This window comes from Myotis daubentonii, chromosome 1 (genome assembly GCF_963259705.1).
Source record: "Myotis daubentonii chromosome 1, mMyoDau2.1, whole genome shotgun sequence".
Taxonomy (NCBI): Eukaryota; Metazoa; Chordata; class Mammalia; order Chiroptera; family Vespertilionidae; genus Myotis; species Myotis daubentonii.
The window spans coordinates 1,806,972-1,832,844 of NC_081840.1; the positions used below are offsets into that span (position 1 = coordinate 1,806,972).

The window sequence follows — 25,873 nt, forward strand, 5'->3', positions numbered from 1 at the left end:
GTGTGCGCACCCAGCTCGCATCTCGTTGGTTCTGCCCTGACCTCGAGGAAGGCCTGAGATCCTCCCCTTCACGCCCTCCTGCAGCCAGGCCAGCCCCTCCTACCTTTTGGTGGGGGCCCGCTGCGGGCGTCTCCCTTCTCCTCCCAGTATGAGCACGAGGGGGTGGCCTCCGGGGGCCCAGGAGGGCTGTCTGCGGGTGACTTGGCTTGTCCTCGTGAGCCGTCTCTCTGGCGTTGGAAGAATTTGAGGAAGGCTCTGGCTCAACTCCAGCGCTTTTTCCTATTAGGAGTAGAGGGTTAGGACACTGCCAACCCCCACTGCCCCTCCAGCCGGGGAAGCGGCCGTTCACTTGGGGTTCAGCACCAGGTTCCCCGCGAATCTGCATCGCCAGCACCAGGATCGTCGCATGCGGCCTCAGGGCGTGGAGCACCACTGGCAGTTCATTCGCACAGACCCAGGGACGGGAGAAGCGTTCCTGTGGCAGAAACCCGCACTAGCCTCTCGGGAAACAGAACCTCACGTGCAGCCTCCACTCTGCGTCACCGGGAGGCTCCGGGAGAGGTGCTGTGCTCCTCTAGGTGTGCTGGCCATTGTGCATCCCAGGGCCAGGTCAGGGACAGTCAGGGCCTCCTCATTACCCGCTGGAGCTCCCAATAGGTGAGACAGGCGGGCAGACTTAGCCCCTTCCGGGCACTGAGGAGTCTGGGTGAGGGGGGAACAGGGTGGGCCCAGTGGGCCATGTGGATGGAAAAGAGTGGACACTGGCTGGTGTGCCCAAGGGGTTAGAGCAGTGGCCCAAGCACTGAAGGATCAAGGGTTTGATTCTGGGTCAAGGGCTTGTACCTGGGTTGCAGTTTTATCCCTGGACCCACTGGGGGCGTGTGCTGGATGGCAACCAATCAATGTGTCTCTCATATTGATGTCTCTCTCTCTTCCCCCCAACCCTTTGTTCCCCTCTACTCTCTCCAAAAATCAATGAAAAAGAATCCTCAGGTGAGGATTAAGCAAAATTAAAATAGCCCTAGCCGGTTGGGCTCAGTGGGTAGAGCATCACTCTATGGACTGAAGGGTTCTGGGCCCCATTCTGGTCAAGGGCACAAACCCGGGTTACAGACTCAATTCCCGGTGGGGGGTGTGCAGGAAGCAGCCAATTAATGATTCTCTTTCATCACTGATGTTTCTCTCTCTCACCCTCAGCCTTCTTCTCTGAATTCAGTTAAAATATACTATATATTTATATATATAGTAAAATAAAAATTAATAAATGAAAACAGTGAACTTAAAGGGTAATACAGTGCAGTAACCGGGAATGGAGGCATTCTAATGTCACAAGAAGAACCGCAGCTGGTTCTAATCCTGGCTCTGCCACAGAGCGACACTGTGCTGACTCAACTCGAGTACTTTCCTCATCGAGGCCTCAATGTCCCGCCAACACAAGGGACAGGAGGAGGGTGGGAAAATGTGGTTTTGTGATGTCGACAGAGAGCCCTTGCAGGATTCATGGTGATTTGGCCTCAAGGCTGGGCTGGGGCAGGACAATCTGAAGGCCCAGCTCCTGGGGCTCAGGCCCGGACGCAGGGGAAGGCCTGCCTGACGGAAGCCCGCAGCCTCGGGGACCGAGCCGCCCACCACCGGAGCTGCTGCTCTGCAGAAGGGAACGTGTTGGAGAACCACCCTGGGGTCCAGAGACTCCAGAGGAATGGAGGGAAGACCAAGAGGTTCCTGTGACTGAAGACCATGGGTGCTGGCCCAGGTGTCCGGCCCACGCTTCCTTCCCAGAACAGAAACATGGCTTTCTAGGTCCTGAAACCTGGAGACACAGCCTGACAGTCCTGCTTCAGTGGCTCTAATCCAGACGCTCTGCCCCTTCAACAGGACATGGCAGCCGGCATTCGCCATCCCTCAGAGGATCACCCCGAGGAAGGCCGGAAAGAAACTCTCAATTCTTTCAGAGCTGGGAGGGAGGTGCGCACAGGGGACCTGGCATAGAGGGGAAGGTGCGGGCCCCACACACTGGTCACTGCTCCACATGGCTTTCCCCACTCGTGAAAGAGCAGCTTCCTGTTCTGTGTTGAAGTTCCTGCTGCTGAAATCAACTCACTTCCTAGGAGCAGGACCCTGAGCCTCCTTTGGGTCCCCAATTCGGTCCTCTTCCGCCTCTCCTGTAGGCATAGTCTTCCGGCCGTCGCTGTAAACAGAGGAGAAAGGAAGAACAGTCTGGTTTTATATAAAACATGTAAATGGACTCATCGGCCCCGGCTGGGACCTGGCCCAGAAGGGCCGGCATTTTCCTAGGATGCGGACATCACGGTGCTCGTGACCGTCAAGCTCGCCGAGTGGGGAAGATGGGGAGGGGAGCTTGTGGCGTGGGTCCGGGAAGCCTAACACGTGAGGAGCCCTGCTGCAGCACCAAGGAGCAGGCTGTACCTCATCGCAGGAGAGCAAGCCCCGAACCATGTGCAACTCAGGATGGCAAACCCGTGGGCCTGGACGGCAGAGACCCTGGTTTCCTTGCTTGAACGTGAGTCCCCTGGATCGAGGCAGCAGCTCAGGCTCCTTTGGCCCTGAGGCTGCCGAGGCCCCACCTAAGACTCGGGCTTTTCTGAGGGTTCACCGTGACGTGAGCAGCTGTGAAAAGCGATGACTCGCAAACCGCTGGGCCCAGGACCACCGACCCTGACCTGCTCCCAGCGGCCTTGGCTCGGCATCTGTTCTTCTCGTCTGTGTTCCTGTCTTCCCTCAGCCGTGCTGCTGGGCCTTATGCTAGAGCGTTTTCCCATCTGGCTCTGACCGACCTCCACCACTAGGCGCACAAATTCACAGAAGACAGGCGCCCAACCCGCCCCGGGCTGGGAAGACTCCACTCAGAGCAGCTCAGGAAGCCTGCCCACTCCCTGGCCTCCTGCACACACTGTTTAATGCAAAACCATCATCAGATCATCCCCCTGGGTACCAGGCCCCGATGCTTCTAGTTGGCACCTACCCAACCTCTGCTGGTCATTGGCACCCGCTGCGCTATAGAGAGCCAACTCAGGCCACGGTCATTTCCACCCCAAACGACAGTGTGGCTTTCCCTGGAAACCATCCTGGGTAGGTGGCGAGCCAGCTGTAGACGAGCAGAAGAATCCGGGAGAAAAGTGAAGCGGCACTGTGACCCCGGGGGGCTGGGTCAGTGCCCCTGTGGCCCTGTGACCATGTCCCTCTGCCCCTCATGGCCAGCCACTCCCCGTCACAAGGAAGGACAGGCCCGCAGCTCAGCACCGCGGGGTGAAGACCACCCTGGGCCCACCAGATGCATCTCGGGTCACTTGACTTCCAACCCCAAGGTTTCCAGCACCAAGCCTCTTCCTCCTGCCTCCTCTCTGGCAGCTCCCTCGGCCCTTAGACCAGCCTCCCGTAAACACTCACTCCCAGGGAATCTCACTCCTTAGCAAGGCATGGAGGCCTTCCCCATCTGAGTGCCCCCTGCTCCAGCCTTCCCTCCTGCCACTGCCTGCACCTTCCCTGCACCCCGACCACCCGTGCTCCACCTTCACGTCCCCCCAACTCCGCCCCCCCGGCTAGCCCTGTCCCCATCCGGGTCAGCTGCAGAACCCCAACTCCCACCACCACCACGCTTCCTTCTCCGCCTCCTTGGAGCTCCTCAACATCTGTCTGCTGGGCACACAGCTCTGCTCACATGCCATCACCCCTGCCGGTGCGTGGCCACCAGGTCACTGGTTCTGTGCACCTCACAGGGCCTCCGCCACAGCCAGGTCCGTGTCGTGTCAGCAGAGGGAGGACAACCGCGGCGCCCCCACAACCCTCTCTCCAGCCCCTCAAGGGGAAATCAGGCAGAGAACGGGCTCAACCCGCGACCTGGATGGCTTCCCTAGGTACCTCTCTTTACCTCTGTCATAATTTTTAAACTGAGCTTAATTCCAAAAGCAGATTAAGAAGCGGCTGGCAGTGGGCCATGTCCTTGAAGCCAGCAAAATCCAACCACCCCTCCTTGCAGAGTTCTAGAGCCATTCCGGGGAAAGGAGAGCAGGGTGCGCTGGGAAGATGGTCTGTTCCCTTGCCCGGGGGACACCAGTTCGCCGGCGGGCTCTGTGCCCAGAATGTGGAGGCCTGGGCGCGGAGCTGGAAGCCCGCAGCCCTGTGAGGACAGGTGTCGGTCACCCCTCCCCCTTACATGTTCTCAGTGCAGTGCTGGTCACTTGCGTCCGGGAGGCTCTGGTTCAGCTCTTTCAAGGTGTCTATCTCCCTCCTCAGGCGACGTTTCTCCTCTTGCCAGTCCTTCTTCGCACGGGTGAGCGACTGAAACACAGACCAACAATGTCCTCAACACCACGGGCCCCTGTGACTCCACTGCTGGGACACTGCTCCCAAAAGGAGAAAAGGGCCACGTGCATGAACATGGCCATTGCGGCATGAGCTTCACCAGTCGCAAGGGCCAACACAGCCAATGACATGGGGATGGCCGAGTGCACCGGCCAGTCACGCAGCCCTGCCCACGTGTGGCCACTGAGCACTGAAAACACAGCCAGTCTGAGCAGAGAGGCGCCATCAGTGCAAAATGTACAAGGGGCTCTGAGGACTTGACAGCCATTTTTCAAAAGAATGTAAAGTATCTCATTAGGAAGCAGCCCAAAGGGTGTGGCTCAGGGGGTGGAGCGGCCCCCCATGCACCAGGAGTTCACAAAAGAGATGCCTGGTCAAGGATGCCCCCCAGGATGAGGGGTCGATCCCCAGTAGGGGGCGTGCAGGAGGCAGCCCATCAGGGGTTCTCTCTCATCATTGAAGTTCCCATCCCTCTCTCCCTCTCCCTTCCTCTCTCTGACATCAGAGAAATAAATGCCGGGCTGGATAGGAATTCGGGGCTGAGGTTGGTCAACTCCTGACCCAGAACATCATCGGGCTGGAGTGGGGGGAAAGCCCAAGCTTTGGCTTCAAACAAACGGAGTTCAGACCCAACCTCAGAGGATGAGGATGGGCCCCAGCTCACAAAAGCACTGTGAGAATTCAGTGAGATGACACGGGGAGCACAGAGCAAAGAGCTCAGCCGCGAGGACAGAATGGAAACAGCACTTGGCTGCTTCCATGCACCGCCCCGGCCCTGCAAAAAGCAAAGGTCAGGCCCTAACCAGTTTAGCACAGTGGAGAGAGCATGCATTGAACTGCGAACTAAAGGTCCCAGGTTCGAATCCGGTCAAGGACACATGCCCAAGTTCTGGTCTGGAACCCCGCTGGGGTGGTGCAGGAGGCAGTCGAACCACGATTCTCTGTCCTCATTGATGTTTCTATCTCTCTCTCCCTCTCCCTTGTTCTCTCAAATCAAGAAAAATATATTTAAAAATTGCAAAAAGCAAAGGTTGGTGAGAGGTCTTTTCTAACACATCCCCACCAGCCAAGGTGCTTGTCCCCGTTAAATGCCTCTGGCCTCCTCTCGGCCTCTGGGTGACATTCCCACAGTCTTTGGGCACAGGTGCCAATGAGGACCCACTCGGACCTGGCTGAGCCCCAGGCTGTCAGCCCCGGGCTCAGGCCCGGTGTCCTGAGGCCCACCAGCCCCAGGCCTCACCTCGCACTGGATGCTCAGCTTGGTCAGCAAAATTTCCTTGGGCCGTTGCTCCGCCTTCAGGTCACGGTAAGCGGCCTGCCAGATCCGCATCTTCCGCTGCGCGTCCTGTAGGGAGGCCTGCAGCTCCTGGCTCTGGGTGCGCAGCTCCTCCTGCTCCCCCTGAAGCAGCTCAGTCCAGGAAGTGAGCCTGCGGGCGGAGAGCCACACGGCCCAGGGCTCAGGAGCACTCCCAGCCTCTGTCCCAGGTACACCTCAATCACACCCCCACCCTCTCTGGGCCTCAGGTTTTCCCCTGTGGAAATGAGGGCTGAGCACATTCAGAGGTTCTCAAACTGTGTCCGTTGGGGTTCTATGCGGCAACCCCGGCTGCCACACTCTGGGCTGAAACACAGGACAGACAGGCTCGGACACACTTCAACAGAGCAGCCTGTGAAAATCCTTCCCCTGTAAGGCTTTGCACGTCTGCCTCCTGGGAAAAAGGGTTCTTCGACTGCAACACTTTTGAAAAACATGGACTCAGAACATCTTTGCTCTGAAACTCTGCCTTTGCCCAGCTCTTCCCCCCAATTCCAAGTCCCTTTCTGATCCCAACTCCTGAGACAAATAAAATATGAGATTCTGGAGCATTATGTAAAGCCACTGACATCATCATCATCATCATCATTATCATCGGCATAATTACCCGACTGGCTTTCCAGGGGTAAGGGTTCTACCTGAAATCTCAACGACCAGAGGCTCATGGACTCCATGTGAACACAGATGGGCCCTGTGAGGCCCACACAGTCTCTGTGACTTAATTTAAATTAATTCGTTATTCAATATTTCTAAAAATGTTCCGTTTCACATCAACATTCAGCTATCGAGATTCTGGGAGGGTGGGGAGAAAGCATCAAGCAAAGGCCCTGGCAGGGGCGGCTCAGCAGTGACAGCATCAGCCTGTGTCCGGAAGGGTCGCGGTGGATTCCCAGTCAAGGGCATGTCCCTGGGCTGTGGGATTGCTCCCCGGTATAGAGAGGTGTGTGCTGCAGGCATCCAATAGATGTGTCTCTGGCATCACTGTTTCTCTCTCCCTCTCCCTCCCTCCGTCAGTCCCTCCCTCCCTCCCTTGCTCCCTCCCTCCCTCCCACTCTCTCAGAAGGGCAATGAAAAAAGTATCCTGGGATGAGGATTAAATAACAATAATAATAAAAAGTAGAAACAAAAGGATGGCCTGGCAGCCCGGGCCTGCCTCCCAGCTGACGGCCTTCAGAGGGTGTGTGTTCTCCAGGAGGGCCTGCCCTGCCGCCGACACTCCCTCCCCACCTGCCGGACCTGCCTGGCCCCGCAGGCACCTGGCTTTGTAGCCCCAAACACATTCAAACAAGGCTGTGCGAAGGAAGGCTTCCCATGGTCAGGCCTCTGGGCTGAGACAAGACCTGGATTTGAGTCCTGACTGGGCCACTACCCTCAGGACTGGCCCGAACAAGTTACTGACTCTCTCTGAGCCTCTTTCCTCATCTGTTTGAAAAGAAGGATAAAAACGCAGTCAATTCTCAGGATTCGCGGTATAATGTCCTGTGGAGCCCCCGCGAGCACTGAGCAGTGTGGACTGCAACTGTCCCCACCAGTTCCTGTGAGGCTCTGGCCACATTTCTGTCCACCAATCAAGACATAAGGACGCTTTGTGCCATATGCTCACTGGGACAGCACCAGACCTCGGGCCTGAACGACCCTCACGTGCCACTCGGATATTTTCCCTGAGGCCCAGCGCAGCATGCCCTTGGGGACACTAGACAGCACTGCAGCACTCCATCTGGGGGCCATTTCAAACAGCGAAATCGCCACCAAAAAGCAGGAGAAGAGGACTCCATGGCACTCAATGGACCGGGAAAGGGACGCTCGTGTGCAGTGTGAGAGCTGAAACAGGCAGGAGTCGGAGGCCTTGTTCAACCGCAGCTGCAAATGTGCACGTCAGGTGATTCCAGGATCTCGCCCTATGGACAGGCCCCTGACAGGCCATGGAGACCGATGGGGGGTGACAAGTGCATCTCAGCGAGGAGGTGAGTTCACCAACAGGGAACGCGGGAATGACGTGGAGCAAGCGTATGTCCTTCTGGAATGGCTGGTGAGAGAGGATGAAGATGCCCGTGCCCGCTCAGTCATCACCATCATCCATGTGGGAGGGGCGGTCACCCACACCTGGACGATGCTCCATCCCAGCCACCAGCTGGAGGCCTTTCCCTCCTGACCATCAGCTGTGACCGTGACAGGGCGGGTGAAAGGGCACCATGACCAGGGGACTCACCTGAGCTGAGCTCAGGGGGAGCTGAGGGCGTTGGTGTGACTGAAACGCGGTAGATGCCGCTGCAGGGGCAGGGCGGTCACCTTTGGAGCTCCTGCTGCAGCCTCTCCTTCTCTCCGCTGTTCTCTCCGGCGGCGGCGGCCAGGGCCTTGGCCTCCTGCTCCTGCGTCAGGGCCTCCTGGACTTCAGGCAGCTGCTTCTCCTGCTCCCCCAGCTCCCCCTCCTCGGCCCCCTGTTGGTTCTGGGGGCCCAGACTGGAAGGTTCCTCCTGCCCAGAGGGAAAAGGTGAGGATGCCTCATCGGGTAAAGGCCCCGGGGAGCCAACGACCCCACATCCCTGCACCCCCACACGCAGTGAGGGGCCAAGAGCAGGGCAAGTGCAGGCCCCAAAAGAGCAGGGACCCTCGGGCAGGCAGCACCAGCCGTGCTGAGTGCGGTTCTCCCAGCACCAAAGGAACTGCGCTGGCCGGGCCCACGGCATGAACGGACCAGCACATGGTGCTCCGGGAGCCCTGTGCCCTCTCCACACTCGGGACCTTTAGGGGCACAGGATGCCCGCTCTCTGCATCAGCTCCTTGGCTGCCCCCTGGGACCCATCGTAAAAGCCTGTTTTTTAAAAAGTCCATAGAGATCAACCAAAGGACTTCTATGCAAGCATATAGGCCTAACCAATGGACACGGGCAACAGGGGGCTGAGCGCATGAGTTCCCTCCCCCCACCCATAGGGGGTCATGTGGGGATAAGGACACATATGTAATAACTTAATCAATAAAAATATTTTAAAAAGAAAAGAAAAATAAAAAGTACATAGAACATCAGTCAGGATACAGAAGATCTGAACAACACTAGCAGCCAACTTCCCTGATATTTACGGAACAACCATCCCCCCGGCACAGCCAGCAGCACCGCCCTCCTCCTCCCCCAAGTCCTGTCAACCACCACCAAGATGGCCAGTGTCCCTGGGAGGCAACACCTGCCCCCGCGGCCGGCAGCGGCTGAGAACTGCTGGTCTGAGCTGCAGCTGAGCGAGGGAACTGGTCACCCAGGAGTCACTGATCCATGACCAGGACACGGCTGTGATCCCGGAGACCCCCTCGGGCAGGCGGGGGCGCCAGGGGGGCATGCGCTCTGGAGGGCCTACCTGTGTGGCCCTGGACGGCCTCACGGTGTTGGCGATGTTAGACTGGGGTTCTCCCTCCAGCTCTTCCTTTTGGCTGTTGGCCTTGTCCTGGGTGAGTTGGGCCCCCAACTCTGCCACCTGCAGAGCCAGAGACCCAGACCGTGCCACAGTCAGGTCACAGAGTGAACTTGGCTTGAAAGCAAACCCCAAACCTGTCACCCCACGGGACACCTGGCCACCGGCTTGCCCGTGTATTCCGGACACCACCCACTGTTACCTCCTTCCGGAGCTGCTGGCTCTCCTCCTGCAGCGTCTTTACTGTGCCCTGGAGGGTACGGGCATTCTCCTCCAAATCGGTGATCCGCGTGCAGGCTGAAGAGCAAAGTGAGTCAGAGCCCAGCTTCCAGGGCCTCCACTTCCCCTCTCTGACCCTGGCCCCGAGAGGACCATCCCCCCCGACGGCCACCCCCCCACCCCGAGGCCTAGGTGTGAGGGCCGGGGATGGTCAGCTGGGTGTCGTTCACAAGCGGCTGTCGCTGTTGGTTGTGGACCCTGTGCTGGCTCAGCTGGGGGCCGGTAGGGGAGCCACCCAGAGCTTAAGAAGGCAGGTGACCGTGGAGAGGCCAAAGCAGAAGTTCCAGACGGTGGAACTGCTGGAACCACCGTTTGCCAAGTTCTAACCTGACCGTCAAGTCAAGGATTTCAGAGACTCACAGAGTCGGCAAAGACATGGCATGGTCCGGGCCAGCCGTCAGAGTGCGGGGTTTGGGGGGCTCAGCTGGGGAGTGGGAGCCACGGTAATTGACCAGTACGTCTGCGGGGGGTAGAGGATCTGGGGCGCGTGTGTCGAGGACTTGCCACCCGTGGGTGAGGTCCTTTGGGAGGAGAGGTCACTGAGCAGCCCCTGCCCCGGGAGACAGAGAGCAGACGGCACCCATCTGCCCGGGGAGGACAGGAACGGAGGCAGTCAGCCCAGGCCTCTGTTATAATGCAGGTCAGTGAGCACTGGGGAAGCCCCTGCCATCCAGAGCTTTCAACCCCCCACGGACAGATCTAAGACCGCCTCTGGGGTCAGCGTGCTGTCATCTGGAAGCTCCCGGGACTGTCCGCACGGGCGCTGAGAAATCTGGCAACACTTACTTGTAGTTCATGTCCTGACTTCAAGGCTGCCAGGCCCCTCATGTTCCCCTTGGGGAGAATGGCAACGAAACGGTCCCCAATGGCCCCTGAATCACACCCTACTGACTGGGCTGAGGGTGGGCTGACCCAGGAGATTCAGAGCCAAGGCCTCAGCTCCCTGGGTGAGGGAGAAGCCACCGCCAGGCTGGCTCCCCGGCGCCAGGGGCTGCTGCCTACCTTCTATCAGCAGCTCCAGCTCCCAGCTCAGGTGGGCGGGCTGGTTCCTCCTCTGGACCTGTTCAGCCTCAAGGGCCATGATGTCCCCCAGCAGCTCCTCGAGGAACTGCTGGGGGATGTGTCCACGATCCTAGTGCAGGAAGAGGGGTGGGTGAGGATGCGCACCATGGAACCCGCTGGCCTGCCCCGCCCCAGTGCAGCTACCCTCGTTCCCCAGGATGAAGGGCCTCCATGCACCGGCTCACTTCCTAGAGCACAGCTGCACAGAAGGGGCTCCAACACAGGGTCCCGCTGGGAGACCGACAGCCACTAAAAGACGTGCTGACCCAGAGGTAGGTGATCAAGACCCATGAGGCCTCAGTGGTGTCTGAGCAAAGTGACGCCCAGCACAGGGCCGTAAAGCCGGTGACAGGAGGACGGGAGGCTCTCAGGCCCCTTCGCTGGGGTACCATGTCTTGGAAAGGCCGCAGGGACTCCCAAATCACAGCTCGGCCCACATCCTCGTTGCCAGCAGAGACCCTTATTGCCAGTCACCCACCTACATCCATCCTTACAGAAAGCAACACGGCAGTCAGGCCCTATCCGTTTGTTTGGGTTTTTTAACATCCTATAGAATAAAAGCCTAATATGCTAAGTATCCGGTCATCCATTCAACCAATGAAAGCATAATACACGAATGATATGCGAAGGCCACTCAACAGCTTGCTATGACGTGCACTGACCACTGGGGGGCAGACGCTGCAACTGGCAGGTTGGCTTGCTGCTGGGGTCTGGCTGACTGGGACTGAACTAGACAGGCCTGACATGCCCTGGGGCCCTCCCATGGTCCCTCCCCACTAGCCAACCTCCTGTGTCCCTTCCCGCCCTCATCATACACCAATGGAGTCCCACTGCCTCGCCTATGCCCTCTCGCAATCCGGGACTCCTCAGGGGCTGTCAGAGAGCCAGTTTCAGCTGAATTCCCGCAGGCCAGGCCAAGGGACCCCAATGGTGCACGAATTCATGCACTGGGCCGCTAGTATATATATATATTTATATTTCCTTTAAATATACTTTCATTGATCTCAGAGAGGAAAGGAGAGGGAGAGATAGACACATCAATGATGAGAGAGACTCATTGATCGCCTGCTTCCCACAAGCCACCCGTGGGCATGGAGCCCACGACCTGGGCATTGGCCCAGCCGGGCAGGCCCTGTCTCTTTTGAGGGCCTTCACTGCTGCCCACTTAAGCCACTGAGCTTAGCATATGACTCTTCGCCGGCAGCAGGTCACTGTGTCGGCAGCAGACCCCGCCCAGTAGCAGAAAATCAGAGAAGGGCACCACATAAACCTAAAGCGGCCTCCATCTGCTGTACACAGGATGCGAGAGTGTCTGACATGTACAGCCTCGTCTGGTTGGACGAGCGCACCTGCTGACAGGTGCGGGACTTCCCTGAGCCCGTTTCCCTAACGAGGAAGGGGTGGGGCTCAGATCTATCCCGGGTGTGAGGGCTGAGCCTCGGCCTCTCAATTCCACGGTCACTCCACTGATCTGGGAGCTGGAAATAAATGGCTGTTCCGGTGAGTTTTTGTTCAACACCCAGTTGCTATGTGAACAGGTCACACACAGCCTCTTGGAAAACCAACAGCTCTGGGCAGTTTCCCGGAAATGAGGGCTAAGGCACAGCAAACAGTACTATGGGCCCCTGGGTGTCAGGCACATGCTGGGTGTGGGACGCATGGCTGGTCCCTCGCAGGCCCCCTCAGGGGAGGAGTCCGCGGGGCCTATTCCGGTCCCAGGGCCCAGCACACACGGGGAGCCGGTCAGCTCTTTCCCCTCATCTCTGCTCCCGCCCAGGAGCCCTCCCAGAACCACAGGTGTCCTAGGGCTGAGTCTCCCCCCAGCGCCTTCACAGTTTGGGAACACGCATGCACCCGACGTGTCCTTGCTCTCGGTGGCAGTTTCCCAAGGCTGGCCCCACGCACGGTTCCAACAACTGGGAGTGGGCGGTAGCTCCTGCTTTTCCATCTCGTGTTCACTTTCCCGCACCGGCCAGAACCCAAGGGTCTTGGTAGAAGGGAAGCCGTGGACCTGCCGCCAGTGGACACGGTTCTGGTCAAAGCCTGGCAGCGGGAAGGGTTTGCTCACAGACTCGGGAGTCACCTGGGCACCGTCTCTCTGCCCATCCCCGGCCCTGCGCCAGGTGCCCTCTGTCCTTGCACATTCACTCCTCACAAGAGCCCTGAGGGGGAGGCAGGGACAGTCCCTTCTCACACAGGAAGAGGCTCTGCACTCACCGACTCTAAGTTCACCGACTCTTCTCACTCCAACTCTTCACACCGACTCTTCACACACTGACAATTCACACCGACTACACACCACCAACTCCGCACCACCAACTCCGCACCCACCAACTCCGCACCCACCAACTCCGCACCCACCAACTCCATGCCCACCGACTCTGCACCGAACATTCCACTGTCTCCATGGCCCCCCAACCAAACTGCTCAGGCCCCGCATTCTAACCGTCTCTGCCAGAGGCTCATGCCCCATGCTAACTGCTTTGGAATACACAAAAATTAGGACACCCTCCCCATGAAGCTTAAGATCTAGCTGGCACATAAAATGTAAAGAAACATAAAGGTTATATGTATTGACCCTATACCACTGTAAATGGAAATTAACCACTTCATTCTGATATGTCTATCCACGTTTCAAAAACTTATTTTTTCCCATCTGCCACATTACAGAAATTTGATCCGTTCCTTTCAGGGAACAACACATTCATTTTATTTTGTGAAGTCTTACCTAGACAGCCCAGGTTGGGAATTCTCCCCATCGACTGTCAATAGTTCATACATAAGAACCCCTGAAGTCCACCAGTCAATTGCCTAAAAAACAATTTGGCAGACCACTCACTAATGTGTAATTTATAAGAAAAATGAACAATGTAAAGCTGTATATTTGAAAAATACTTTATTTATTTTTAAAATATATCTTTATTGAGTTCAGAGGGGAAAGGAGAGGGAGGGAGAGAGAAAAACATCAACGATGAGAGAGAAGCATTCATCAACTGCCTCCAGCATGCCCCATAATGGGGATCGAGCCCCCAACCTGGGCATGTGCCCTGACTGGGTATTAAACAGTGACCTCCTGGTTCATAGTGATACACTCAATCACTGAGCCATGCCGGCCAGACTGGAAAATATTTTAACAAAAGGACTTTCTACATAGCTTTCTGTGCAAGGAATACTAAATTAGCACATGCAAGAAAGACATTTAGAGAACAAATATACAGGCACCCTCAAAACAGAATTTAAACATTTAGGCTGTCAATCAATTATTTCTAAACTAGTAATGGTTTTACTTGGGTTAATTAAAAAAACTCATTCTTAATTTAAGATAAATTTAAATTGTTTAAAGTAGATGAAATCTTTGGACTTAGATGGGGTGGGGGGGGGAGTACTGATTAGCATTTAGATGAATTATCCAGCTCCAATGTCTGTTATAAAATTACTGAAGCCCTAACCTGTTTGGTTCAGTGGACAGAGCATTGGCCTGCGGACTGAAGGGTCCCAGGTTCGATTTTGGTCAAGGGCATGTACCTTGGTTGCGGGCTCATCCCAAGTAGGGAGTGTGAAAGAGGCAGCTGATCGATGTTTCTCTCTCATTGATGTTTCTAACTCTCTATCCCTCTCCCTTCCTTTCTGTAAAAAATCAATAAAATGTATTAAAAAATAAAATTACTGAAAGTGAAACTGGACAAGCAATGGGTCCGGGCTGCTGGTCACTACTTGAGCCAATGAAGCAGAGACAGGGTTGACTCATATATGAGCGTTTATTCCATGAATGCAGCAGAAGGGGAGAGCAGCAGGTCACCCACAAACGTCTGCTCTACCCCCTGCCCCCCGGCGCACATAAGCCAGCTGCTTATCTTGGGTAGAAGGACAAAGATCCCATGGGAAAGTAGGAACTTCAGGCCCAGGAAAGTAGGAAGGTATAGTGGTCACAGGTTACAGGCAACTCGGGCTGGGGGTTGGCAGAGAGCTTTTGGCTCCTGGACCAGATTACAGGCAACGAGGTTGCTAATCTAGGTCGTTCCAGGAAAGAAGGGTGGCCTGCATTCCCTTGTTAGCTCCCATGTCCCAGGGCGGACAACATGCTTTCTCTAGTTAGAACAGAACAATCACGGTTAACAGAGCACCATTAATATTCCTTGTAATCATAGCGAGTCCCCAATAGTCTATTCCTGCCCCAAACAAAAGAACAAAAATGAAAAAAAAATTCCACCTAAAGGGGTTACTTTTTCATAACTACCTCAATCAATTCCTGGTACAGAATCTATTCCATAAATCTAACCGCCTTCATTTGTGGGATTTAAATTAATGTCCAACAAATGTGATCTAACCTGGAAACAAATTTATAGATGCAGTGACCTGAACTGAGAACACAGCAAATAACATATAATTTAAGGAGCCTTGATATATTGAAAATTATTGCGTTATCATTATGCAAATCAAGATTTCAAGAACAGTTGAATTGATGAATTTATGGCAATGAGATATGAACTGGATGATAAAATTTGAAACTCTCTGCTCCCAATTTTCAGGGCCAACATTTTAGAGAAACGATGCAAACTTTATGAGCCTAGAGCTCCTTTAAGGAAAATACATAAGAATGAGACAGAAAACAGGATGAGGCCGACTGAAACCACAAGAGTGAGCACAAGCCTGGCACAGTGATGAGCACATTGCACACATGGCATCTCATTCAATCAACTCAAAGTCATCAAGGTGTTCCATGAACTCCCATGGACTGAGCTGTATTTGGACCACGGATATGCACAAAGGTTAGGAGTCACAAAGTTTTCTTTCCTAAAAATTGGTTCCATGCTCTGACCTGTTTGGCTCAGTGGATGCAGCGTCGGCCTGTGGACTGAAGTGTCCCAGGTTCGATTCCGGTCAAGGGCATGCACCTTGGTTGTAGGCACATATCCAATAGGGGGTGTGCAGGAGGCAGCTGATCGATGTTGCTCTCTCATCGATGTTTCTAACTCTCTATCCCTCTCCCTTCCTGTCTGTAAAAAATCAATAAAAAATATATATGTATTTTAAATTGGTTCCATGACATGGCCTGTGTGGATCAGTTTGTTGGAGCATCATTCTCTACACGGAAAGGCTGTGGCTTCAATTCCCGGTCAGGGCACATACCTAGGTTGGGCGTTCAGTCTCCAGTGGGAGTGTGTATGAGAGGCAACCAATTGATGCTTTTCTCTCACATCAATGATTCTCTCTCTCAAATCAATAAGCACATCCTTGGCATCGGATTTAAAGAAAAAGTGGGTTCCATTAGGTCGTAGAAAGTCATTCTCAAATGTTCAGTTATCAATTCTTAGCAACTTCTCCAATAGTTTCAAAGAATACCTTGAAGCTAACTAAACCAGCAATACCATTCTTTTCTTTATACAAGCAGGTTTACCGGCACCCGAGCCTGGCCGGCCTGGTTCAGTGGCTGAGTGTCAACCTATGAACCAGAACCAGGCAGTTATGGTTGGCTTCCAGGTTGGGGCCCATGTCCCAGTTGTGGCCTCCATCCCCAATGCGGGGTGTCCAGGAGAGAGCCAATCAATGGTTCTCATCATTGGCGTTTCTCTTTCGCACTCCGTCTCCAGTTTTCTGTGAAATCAATAAAAGTATATATAAAATAAGAATTCTCCTCAAAAAAATGAATAAATAAATAAGGGTAGAGGACGCCCTGACTGGAGAGGGCGGTGGGTCTCTGCTGTGGCCCCACGTAACAATACCTGGGGAGGTTACATAGACAAGCCCCTCTCCTGCTGGGCTAACGCCTCCGGTCCTGGTGGGCCCTCTTCCAAAGTGGTCAGAAGGTCTATGGTGATTCTGCTGCACAGCCGCGTCCAGCACCACCGGCTAAGTGTGGGGGATGCTGATCTCACAGGGACTCACTGCACACGGGCCCCTCACAGGGTCTCACCGCAGAAACACAGCTGCCATTCGATCCCTCGCAACTCTTGCTAACCAGGCCGGGCACCCGACTCGCGGCTCCAACTACCTCCCACCCTTCCACGGTGGGTCCACGTCCACAGGGAACTCACTTCCGCTCTTAGCAATTTCCTCAGTTTCTCCACAGGCTCAGGCTCACAGCCCGGAATCCTCTGCATGTCACTGTTCTTCAGAACCAACATTGTTTCCAGCACACAGCGAACCTTAAAAACATAAAGAAAAGAAAGAGAGAGCCATCCATTTCAAATTGTCATCACTTCAACTTGGGAAGAAACAAACCAACTCTGCACGTGGCCACCACTGCTGATAAACTCAATGGTCGCAGGCAGACCATCCCCACTCCAGCCTCTGTAGCCTTTTAACATGACCCGGCCCGGCCCCCCGCCAGACCTCCACCGGGGCCTGGACCACTGCCCACAGAGCTCCCCTTCCCTCTCCTGCTCCCCTCCACCCTGCTCCTCCCACTGATTCTCCCCCCTCCCTGCAATCCTCCCTCCTGGCCCTGTGCTCTGAGCCACCCCTCCTCTCCACGGCATTGGCCATTCCTTCCCCACCCCTGGCCTGTACACTCTTTAACTTTTCAGCTGGAAAGAATGTCACACTGAGAGAAAAGTTGCAAGAACAATTCAGAGACCTCCCAGACACCCCTGTCTGAGATTTCTCCAAGTATTCACTTTTCAGTGAGAGCATTCACACAGCATCACACCCACCCATTCACAGTGTCCACCGCGTATGTTAAGGGCTGTGCGTCCTCAGAGAGCTCAGACCACAGCACCTCCCGTGAGCATTTCAGGTGTCAGGATGGTCCCGTCCTCCCTTTTCAGCCTGTGTCTCCTGCATGTACTGCTGTCCACTAAAGGCCCAGCTGAGAACATGGGCTGACCCCACCTTCCCTCCCACCCATTCCCCGCCTGGTCAGTTCCAACTCCCACACCCTCTCCCACACCCACATCCACTACCACAGAGCTAATCCTCCCACCACCGTCTCTGACCCCTGAAGGGGTCTTCCTGCCTGACCACCTCCATCTTCTACATTGTAGCCAAGGTGACCGTTAGCACGAACCCTTCCCAGGCCATTTTCCCACTCAGAACCCTCCAGGGGCCTCCAGGATCAAAGCCCAAGTCCTTGCACCGGCCTCTGCCCTGCTCCCCTGTGGGCCCCACACGCACCCTCTCCCTGCTCCTCACACATCCCTCGGGGCTCCCCCGCCCTCCCCTATCTCTGATCTGCACAAAAGGAAAAGAGGCAGGAGCTCTGCTCAGCCCTGTGTTCTACAAGGGGAAACTGAGGCTTGGAAGACTCAGGTCACATTGCTGCCCACTGCTGAGCCAGAGGTCCAGGTCGCTGACACCTGAGCCCCGAGCCAACGGCCTTCCTCAGGGAACATTTGGTGAACAGATGAGTGTGAATTAAATCGATTCTTAACTCACAAAATACCCGAGTTTTAGTAAAGGAATAAGGTTTGCTCACACACTCACGATAAAAACATCTTCATCCCAGGAGCAGACGATAACAGATGGCTAGGGCATGGCACACAGCCTTCATGCACTTATTTCACCTGCTGCTCAGCATCTGCGCACTTAGGCACTTAGGAGGCAGGTCGAGGGACCCACCATCCCTGGTCTGGTCCCGGAACGTGCTGCCTGCCCTGCTGGCTTTGCCCTGGTCTCTCTGATCATGGCCAGGGACATAGCATCGTGTTTTCTCAATGAAAATCCCCATTTCTCAGCCTGAACAGGATCAGTTCCTTATCTTTCTCTGTGAAAGTTCCAGTCCGTTTTCCAACAGGTAGGAGATGCGGAGAGACTGTACCAGGTGGCAGTCATACAAAAGGGCAAGGATGGTGAGCCGGCTGCCACCCTCTGTGCCTCTGCTTCCCTTTCTATAGACGTCATCGAACTTCCTCAGCGCGGCCTCCAGACAGGGAGCTCCGACCTGCATGAGTGAAACAGACCCAGTGTCATCGCACACACCTGACCATCGTGGCAGCGCACTCCTCTCGGGGACCCTTCTTTTCAGCCAGCTGAGGCGTTTATGCTGAAAGAGTCAGTCCTTTTAAAACCAGCGCATCGACACAGCCAGTTGGCCTGGAGGTCAAATCCCTGCCCCCAGTGGTGCCTACAACAATCAAGGCTTAACTACAACAAGACTGTGCACAAAGACAACTAGGGGGTGCACCAAAAAAGCATAAAAACTGCGGAGACAAAGACACAGGACACAAATGACAGAAATGGAGGAAAGCAAACTGCTGGATATAGAGTTCAAAACCACACTTTTAAGGTCTTTCAAGAACTGTCTAGAAGCCGCCAATAAATTAGTAAGACCCTCAAAAAGACTGCTGAGACCACCGATAAATGTAGTGAGATCCTCACCAAATCTAATGAGACCCTCGATGTTGTGATAAAGGACCAACTAGAAATTAGGCATACACTGACCGAAATAAAGAATATTATACAGACACCCAATAGCAGACCAGAGGAGCGCAAGAATCAAGTCAAAGATTTGAAATGCGAAGAAGCAAAAAACACCCAACCAGAAAAGCAAAATGAAAAAAGAATCCGAAAATACGAAGATAGTGTGAGGAGCCTCTGGGACAGCTTCAAGCGTACCAATATCCGAATTATAGGGGTGCCAGAAGATGAGAGAGAGCAAGATATTGAAAACCTATTTGAAGAAATAATGACAGAAAACTTCCCCTACCTGGTGAAAGAAATAGACTTACAGGTCCAGGAAGCACAGAGAACCCCAAACAAAAGGAATCCAAAGAAGACCACATCAAGACACATCATAATTAAAATGAGAAGAGCAAAAGACAAAGCGAGAATCCTAAAAGCAGCAAGAGAAAGAAAATCAGTTACCTACAAGGGAATACCCATACGACTGTCAGCTGATTTCTCAACAGAAACTATGCAGGCCAGAAGGGAGTGGCAAGAAACATTCAAAGTGATGAATACCAAGAACCTACAACCAAGATTACTTTATCCAGCAAAGCTATCATTCAGAATTGAAAGTCAGTTAAAGAGCTTCACAGATAAGGAGAAGCTAAAGGAGTTCATCACCACCAAACCAGTATTATATGAAATGCTGAAAGGTATCCTTTAAGAAGAGGAAGAAGAAGAAAAAGGTAAAGATACAAATTATGAACAACAAATACACATCTATAAACAAGTGAATCTAAAAATCAAGTGAATAAATAATCTGATGAACAGAATGAACTGGTGATTATATTAGAATATGGGACATAGAAAGGGAATGGACTGACTATTCTTGGGGGGGAAAGGGGTGTGGGGGATGCGGGAAGAGACTGGACAAAAATCGTGCACCTATGGATGAGGACAGTGGGTGGGGAGTGAGGGCGGAGGGTGGGGTGGGAACTGGGAGGAGGAGAGTTATGGGGGGAAAAAGAGGAACAAATGTAATAATCTGAACAATAAAGATTTAAAACAAAAACAAACAAAAAAAACAGCGCATCAACACACACCTGGTAGGATACTCACGGCCACGGGACATACCCTGTAAGACCCGGTCTGAGTGTGCAGGATTGGCACAGGGCCACGCGGACTGCTGGCTGCAGCCCAGAGCAACCCGCCACAGCACTGGAAGCTGCCTGTGAGCCACCCTCTCGCCTTCTCAGTCCAGGACGACCGCCTCGGCCAACAGCCGTCTAGCTCCTTGGAAACAGAGCACCGCACATCTGTCTGCAGCGCTGCACATCCCACAGCCCTCATTCTGCAGCGCAGCTGAGCCTGGAGGAGGGGGCAGGAGCAGCACCAGGTGGGGGCGTGGAGCCCTGTGGAAGGGGCAGTCGGGAAGGGAGGCCTGCCAGACGCAGTCCTGCGGGATCTGGGAAGGAAGACCCGGGGACCCAGCAGCTGTGACCGGCCACGCAGCCACTAGATGGAAAAGATCCAACTCTGAGGAACACGAGCTGGAAGAGGAAACCTGGGGGGGAAGAGCAGGTTATGGGGGGCGCCTTCAATTGTGGGTGCAGGTGAGCTCGGCCCGACAGGTCAGAGTGTCATAAACACGTGTCATTGCTGAAGGCAAACACTAAACGCTAGAAGCTTCCAGAGAAGGTGGATGGGCAGGAGGGAACCATGACTTCACAGAGGTCAGCGCCCATAGACAGGGGCTACTCCTAATTTAATAAATAATAAATTTAACCTGTAAACTCCCTATTGGAGCCTTTTCACTAAACATCAACCCAAAGAGCAAATCACGACCACGACATTATGTTCAAATAGAACTTAAAAAAGAGAAATTAGTCAAGTCGGCATGACTCAGGGGTGGAGCGCCGACCTAGGAAGCAGGAAGTCGCGGTTCAATTCCTGGTCAGGGCACATACCCAGTTTAATCCCCAATGTGGGGCATGAAGGAGGCAGATAGATGGTCAATGATTCTCTCTCATCATTGATGTTTCTATCTCTCCCTCTCCCTTCTCTCTTAAATCAATAGAAATAGATTCTAAAAAATAGAAATTAGAATTCTGCAGACATAAAAATTATGTATAAAATTGAATGTTTGAATGGTTAAATGTTTTCAACACACTAATGGAATTACTTAACTATGATACATTTTCTCAAAGTTTGAATTTATTTGAAGTCTTTAAAATAAAGTATAGCAATATCTTGACCCATACAGCTCCTAGGGCAATGGAAACTAAGGAGAAAAGAAACAAACGGGACTACATCAAAAGAAAAAGTATCAACCAAAAGAACAAGAAAGCCCACTGCATGGGAGAACACATTTGCCAATGTTATCTCCGATAAGGGTTGAATCTCCAAAATTTACAGAGAACTCCTACAACTTAAGAAAAGGAAGATAAAGAATCCCAATCAAAAAATGGGCAAAGGACCTAAATAGATACTTTTCGAAAGAGGACATACAGAAGGCCAAGAGACATGTGAAAACATAGTCAAAGTCACTAATCATCCAAGAGACGGCTTCACAGGGGAGTTTTACCAAACACTCAAAGAAGAACTAACACCTACTAGGATACTCCTCAGACTGTTTCAGAAAATCCACCAATGATGAACTCACACAGAGAGAAACTAATAAAACAATCCTATTTACCCCTGCACCAAAAAAATTAAGAGACCCAGGAATAAACTGAACTCACGAGGTAAAGCACCTGTACTCAGAAAACTACAGGATGTTGAAAAAAGAGATAGAAGAAGACATAAACAAATGGAAGGATATACCGTGTTCATGGATTGGTAGAATCAACATCATTAAAATGTCCACACCACCCAAAGCAATCTATAGGTTCAATGAAAACCCCATAAAGATAGGAATGGAATATTTCACAGACCTACAACAAACTCTCCAAAAATTCATATGGAAATCAAAAAAGACCCCGAATAGCCACAGCAATCCTAACACAGAACAACAAGTTGGAGGGCTCACAATACCAGATATCAAGCTATATTAAAAGCCTCAGTTCTCAAAACTGCCTGGTACTGGCACAAGAACAGACAGGTAGACTAATGAAATCAAACAGAGAGTCCACTAATCATCCCAAGCCATTAAGCTCAATTCATATTTGACAAAGGATGCAAGAGTATATAATGGAGTCAAGATAGTATCTTCAATAAATGGTGTTGGGAAAATTAGACAGATAGAGACAAAAAAAATGAAACTAGACCACCAACTTACACCAAACACAAAAATAAACTCAAAATGGATAAAGGATTTAAACATAAGACGGAAAACCATAAAAATCTTAGAAGAATCCATAGGCAGCAAAATATCAGACATATGTCATAGCAATAATCAACCGAGAGATGCAAATCAAAATGACAAGGACATACCAACTCACACCTGTCAGAATGGTTATCATCAACAAATCAACAAATACAAGTGCTGGCGAGGATGGGGAGAAAAAGGAACCCTCTTGCACTGCTGGTGGGAATGCAGACTGGTGCAACCACTGTGGAAGACAGTGTGGGGTTTCCTCAAAAAATTAAAAATGGAACTCCCATTAGACCCATTAAACCCACTTCTAGGACTATATCCCAAGAAATCAGAAACACCAATCAGAATGGACATATGCACCCCTCTGTTCATAGCAGCACAATGTACAAGAGCTAAGATTTGGAAACAGCCTATGTGCCCCACTTAGCAGATGAGTGGATTAGAAAACCATGGTACATCTATACAATGGAATACTATGCTGCCGTAAAAGAGAAGGAACTTTTACCATTTGCAACAGCATGGATGGCCCTGGGGAACATTATGCTAAGCAAAATAAGCCAGTCGGAGAAAGACATATATCACGTGAGCTCACTCATTTGTGGAATATAACGAACAATGTAAACTGATGAACAAACATAGAGCCAGAGCAAAAACTATTTTAGAATATAATAGACGTAATCCTGTTATTTGCAGATTTTTAAGATTTCCTACAACTTTTGTGATATACTATGTTAGTACAGTTTTTGTAATATTATTATATCTTATTTCTTTGAAATATTATTGTTTATTGCATGTAACATCCTATCTAATAAAAGAGAATCATGCAAATTGACCATAACCCTGACACCCTTCCCATTGGCTAATCAGCAGGATATGCAAATTAACTGCCAACCAAGATGGCAGCCGACAGCCATGCAGCTGAAGCGAACAGGAGGCTTGCTTGCTGCAGTGACGGAGGAAGCCAACCTTCCCCGCCTGCCGCTGCAAGCCTCTGAGCTGCACTCTAAGCAACTATGTTGTAATTATAGAAGCTAAACAAGCTCCAGAGACCTGCTTTCAGCCAGCTTCGGCCTCAGAGCTTAGAGCTGCTGTTATGGCAACAGAGTTTTAATTAAAGAAGCCAAACAGACCCAGAAACCTTCCTTCAGCCCTCAGAGCTGGAGCCGGCTCTCAGCTCCAGTGACAGCTATAGAAGGTAAATAAATCCTAGAATAGAAAAAAAGGAGAGGCTGGGAGCTTAGGTTGCCCTCCAGCCTGAAAACAGCTCTCAGGCCCTCTCCCAGACTGGCCAGGCACCCCAGTGGGGACCCCCACCATGAAGGGGGTGTGACCAGCTGCAAACAGCCATCAGCCTATCATCCAGGCTGGCCAGGCACCTAAGCGGGACCCCCACTCTGATCCGGGACACCCTTCCGGGCAAACCAGCCGGCCCCCACCTGTGCACCAGGCCTCTATCCAATATAGTAAAAGGGTAATATGCCTCCCAGCACCAGGATCAGCGGAGCCGCGAGGCCTCCTGAACCCAGGATCAGCAGAGCCGCAACGCCTCCTGGTACCGGGATCAGCGGAGCCGCGAGCCCTCCTGTCCCCTGGAGCAGCGTGACACGGTGCAGTGCCCAAACTCCCTGATCACCCTGCGGCTCTATCACACTCAGGGCAGGGCCGATGGGGAGGTTATGGCTCTACCCCATCACACACAGAGCAGGGCCCGTGGGGGTGGCGGGGTTGGGGCGCCGCCCTCTATCATCCACAGAGCAGGGCCAATCAAGGGGTTGGGGTCCCGCACCCTGTCACACACAGAGCCACAGGGCGATCAGGGGGTTGGGGAGCTCACCCCTATCAGGCACAGAGCAGGGCTGATCAGGGGGTTGGGGCGCATTCCCCTGTCGTGAACAGAGCAGGGTGGATAGAGAGGATGTGGCCCCACCCCCTGTCACACACAGAGCCACAGGTAGATCAGGGGGTTTGTCATGCTGATCCCGGTGCCGGGAGGCCTCGCGGATCTACTGATCCCCGTGCTGGGAGGCATATTACCCTTTTACTATATAGGATAGAGGCCTGGTGCATGGGTGGGGGCCGGCTGGTTTGCCCTGAAGGGTGTCCTGGATCAGGGTGGGGGTCCCCACTGGGGTGCCTGGCCAGCCTGGGTGAGGGGATGATGGCTGTTTGCAAGCTGGTCACACACCCTTCAGGGTGGGGGTCCCCACTGGGGTGCCTGGCCAGTCTGGGTGAGGGGCTGAGGGCTGTTTTCAGGCTGGCAGGTGACTGAAGCTCCCAACTGCTCCTTTTTTTCTTTTTTCTTTTTTTTTTTTTCTGGGCCAGCTTTAGCTCTGGCTCCAGCTCTGAGGCCTCTGCTGCTGAAATCAGGTATCTGGTTTGTTTGGGTTCTATAATTGAAACACTGTATCAACTCCAGCTCTGAGATCCAGGCTGGCTGAAAGCAGGTTTCTGTGGTTTTGTTTAGCTTCTATATTTGTAACAATGTTTCAAACTGCAAGTTCAGAGGCTGGCAAGGCAGGCGGGGAACGTCGGAGTCCTCCTTCACTGAAGCAAGCAAGCCTCATGTTAGCTTCGAGCTGTCTGGCTGCCGGCCGCCATCTTGGCTGGCAGTTAATTTGCATATCGCCCTGATTAGCCAATGGGAAGGGTAGTGGACATATGGCTAATTACCATGTTTCTCTTTTATTAGATAGGACTAGAGGCCCAGTGCACAAAAAATTGTGCACTGGCGGGGGGCAGGGGGTGTCCCTCAGCCCCACTGTGCCCTCTCACAGTCTGGGACCCCTCAGGAGATAACGGCCTGCTGGCTTAGGCCTGCTCCCGGGTGGCAGAGGGCAGGCCCAATCCCTAGGTGCAGCCCCTGGTCAGGCTCAGAGCAGGGCCGATTGGGGATTTGGGGCGCCGCCCCCTGTCATGCACAGAGCAGGGCGGATTGGGAGGTTGTGATGCCACCCCCAGTCACACTCAGGGTAGGGCCGATTGGGGGGTTGGGGTGCCACCCCCTGTCACACTCAAGGCAGGGTTGATGGGGAGGTTGTGGCGCCACCCCGTCACGCACAGAGCAGGGCCAATCAGGGGGTTGGGGTGCTACCCCTTTCGCGCACAGAGCAGGGCCAATCAGGAGGTTGGAGTGCTGCCCCCTGTCACGCACAGAGCAGGGCCCATCAGGGGGGATGGGGCTCCATACCCTGTCACACACAGAGCAGGGCCACTTAGGGGGTTGGGGAGCTACCCCTGTCACGCACAGAGCAGGGCCGATCATGGGGTTGGGGAGCTCCCCCGTGTCATGCACAGAGTAGGGCCAATAGGGGAGTTGGGGCACCGCCCCCTGTCACCCACAGAGCAGGGCCGATCAGGGGGTTGGGGCACTCCCCTGTCACACTCGGGGCAGGGCCGATGGGGAGGTTGTAGCTCCACCCTGCCACACACAGAGCAGGGCCCATGTGTGGGTTGGGGTGCCACACCCTGTCACACACAGCGCAGGGCCGATCAGGGGGTTGGGGAGCTCCCCCCTATCAGGCATAGAGCAGGGCCCATCAGGGGGTTGGGGTGCCTTCTCCTGTCACGAACAGAGCAGGGAGGATAGGGAGGTTGTGTCCCCGCCCAAACTCCCCGATCGGCCCTACTCTGTGAGTGACAGGGGGGAGCTCCTCAACTCCCTGATCAGCCCTGTTCTGTGCGTGACAGGGCACGGAGCCCCAACCCCCCTTATGGGCCCTGCTCTGTGCGTGACAGTGGGCAGTGCCCCAACCTCCTCATTGGCCCTGCTCTGTGCGTGACAGGGGGTGGCGCCGCAACCTCCCCATCGACCCTGCCTTGAGTGTGACAGGGGGCGCTGCCCCAACCCCCCAGTCG

General features: G+C 53.5%; 1 protein-coding gene and 1 long non-coding RNA gene across 2 annotated transcripts; both read right to left on the reverse strand.

Annotated features, from left to right (window-relative positions):
• Positions 1 to 345: 345 nt before the first annotated feature.
• Positions 346 to 5,858, reverse strand: LOC132213718 (protein Daple-like). Its single transcript, XM_059660693.1, has 4 exons — positions 5,564 to 5,858; positions 4,175 to 4,299; positions 2,102 to 2,188; positions 346 to 379 (listed from the first exon to the last, which is right to left on the reverse strand). The coding sequence occupies exons 1-4, from the start codon at positions 5,651 to 5,653 to the stop codon at positions 346 to 348; spliced, it is 336 nt and encodes a 111-aa protein (XP_059516676.1). The 5' UTR covers positions 5,654 to 5,858.
• Positions 5,859 to 13,107: 7,249 nt separating this feature from the next.
• On the reverse strand, positions 13,108 to 18,369 carry LOC132214258 (uncharacterized). The gene is made up of 3 exons (XR_009448248.1): positions 18,137 to 18,369; positions 16,416 to 16,526; positions 13,108 to 13,191 (listed from the first exon to the last, which is right to left on the reverse strand). It is a non-coding gene; the product is annotated as an uncharacterized LOC132214258 (long non-coding RNA).
• Positions 18,370 to 25,873: the final 7,504 nt, after the last annotated feature.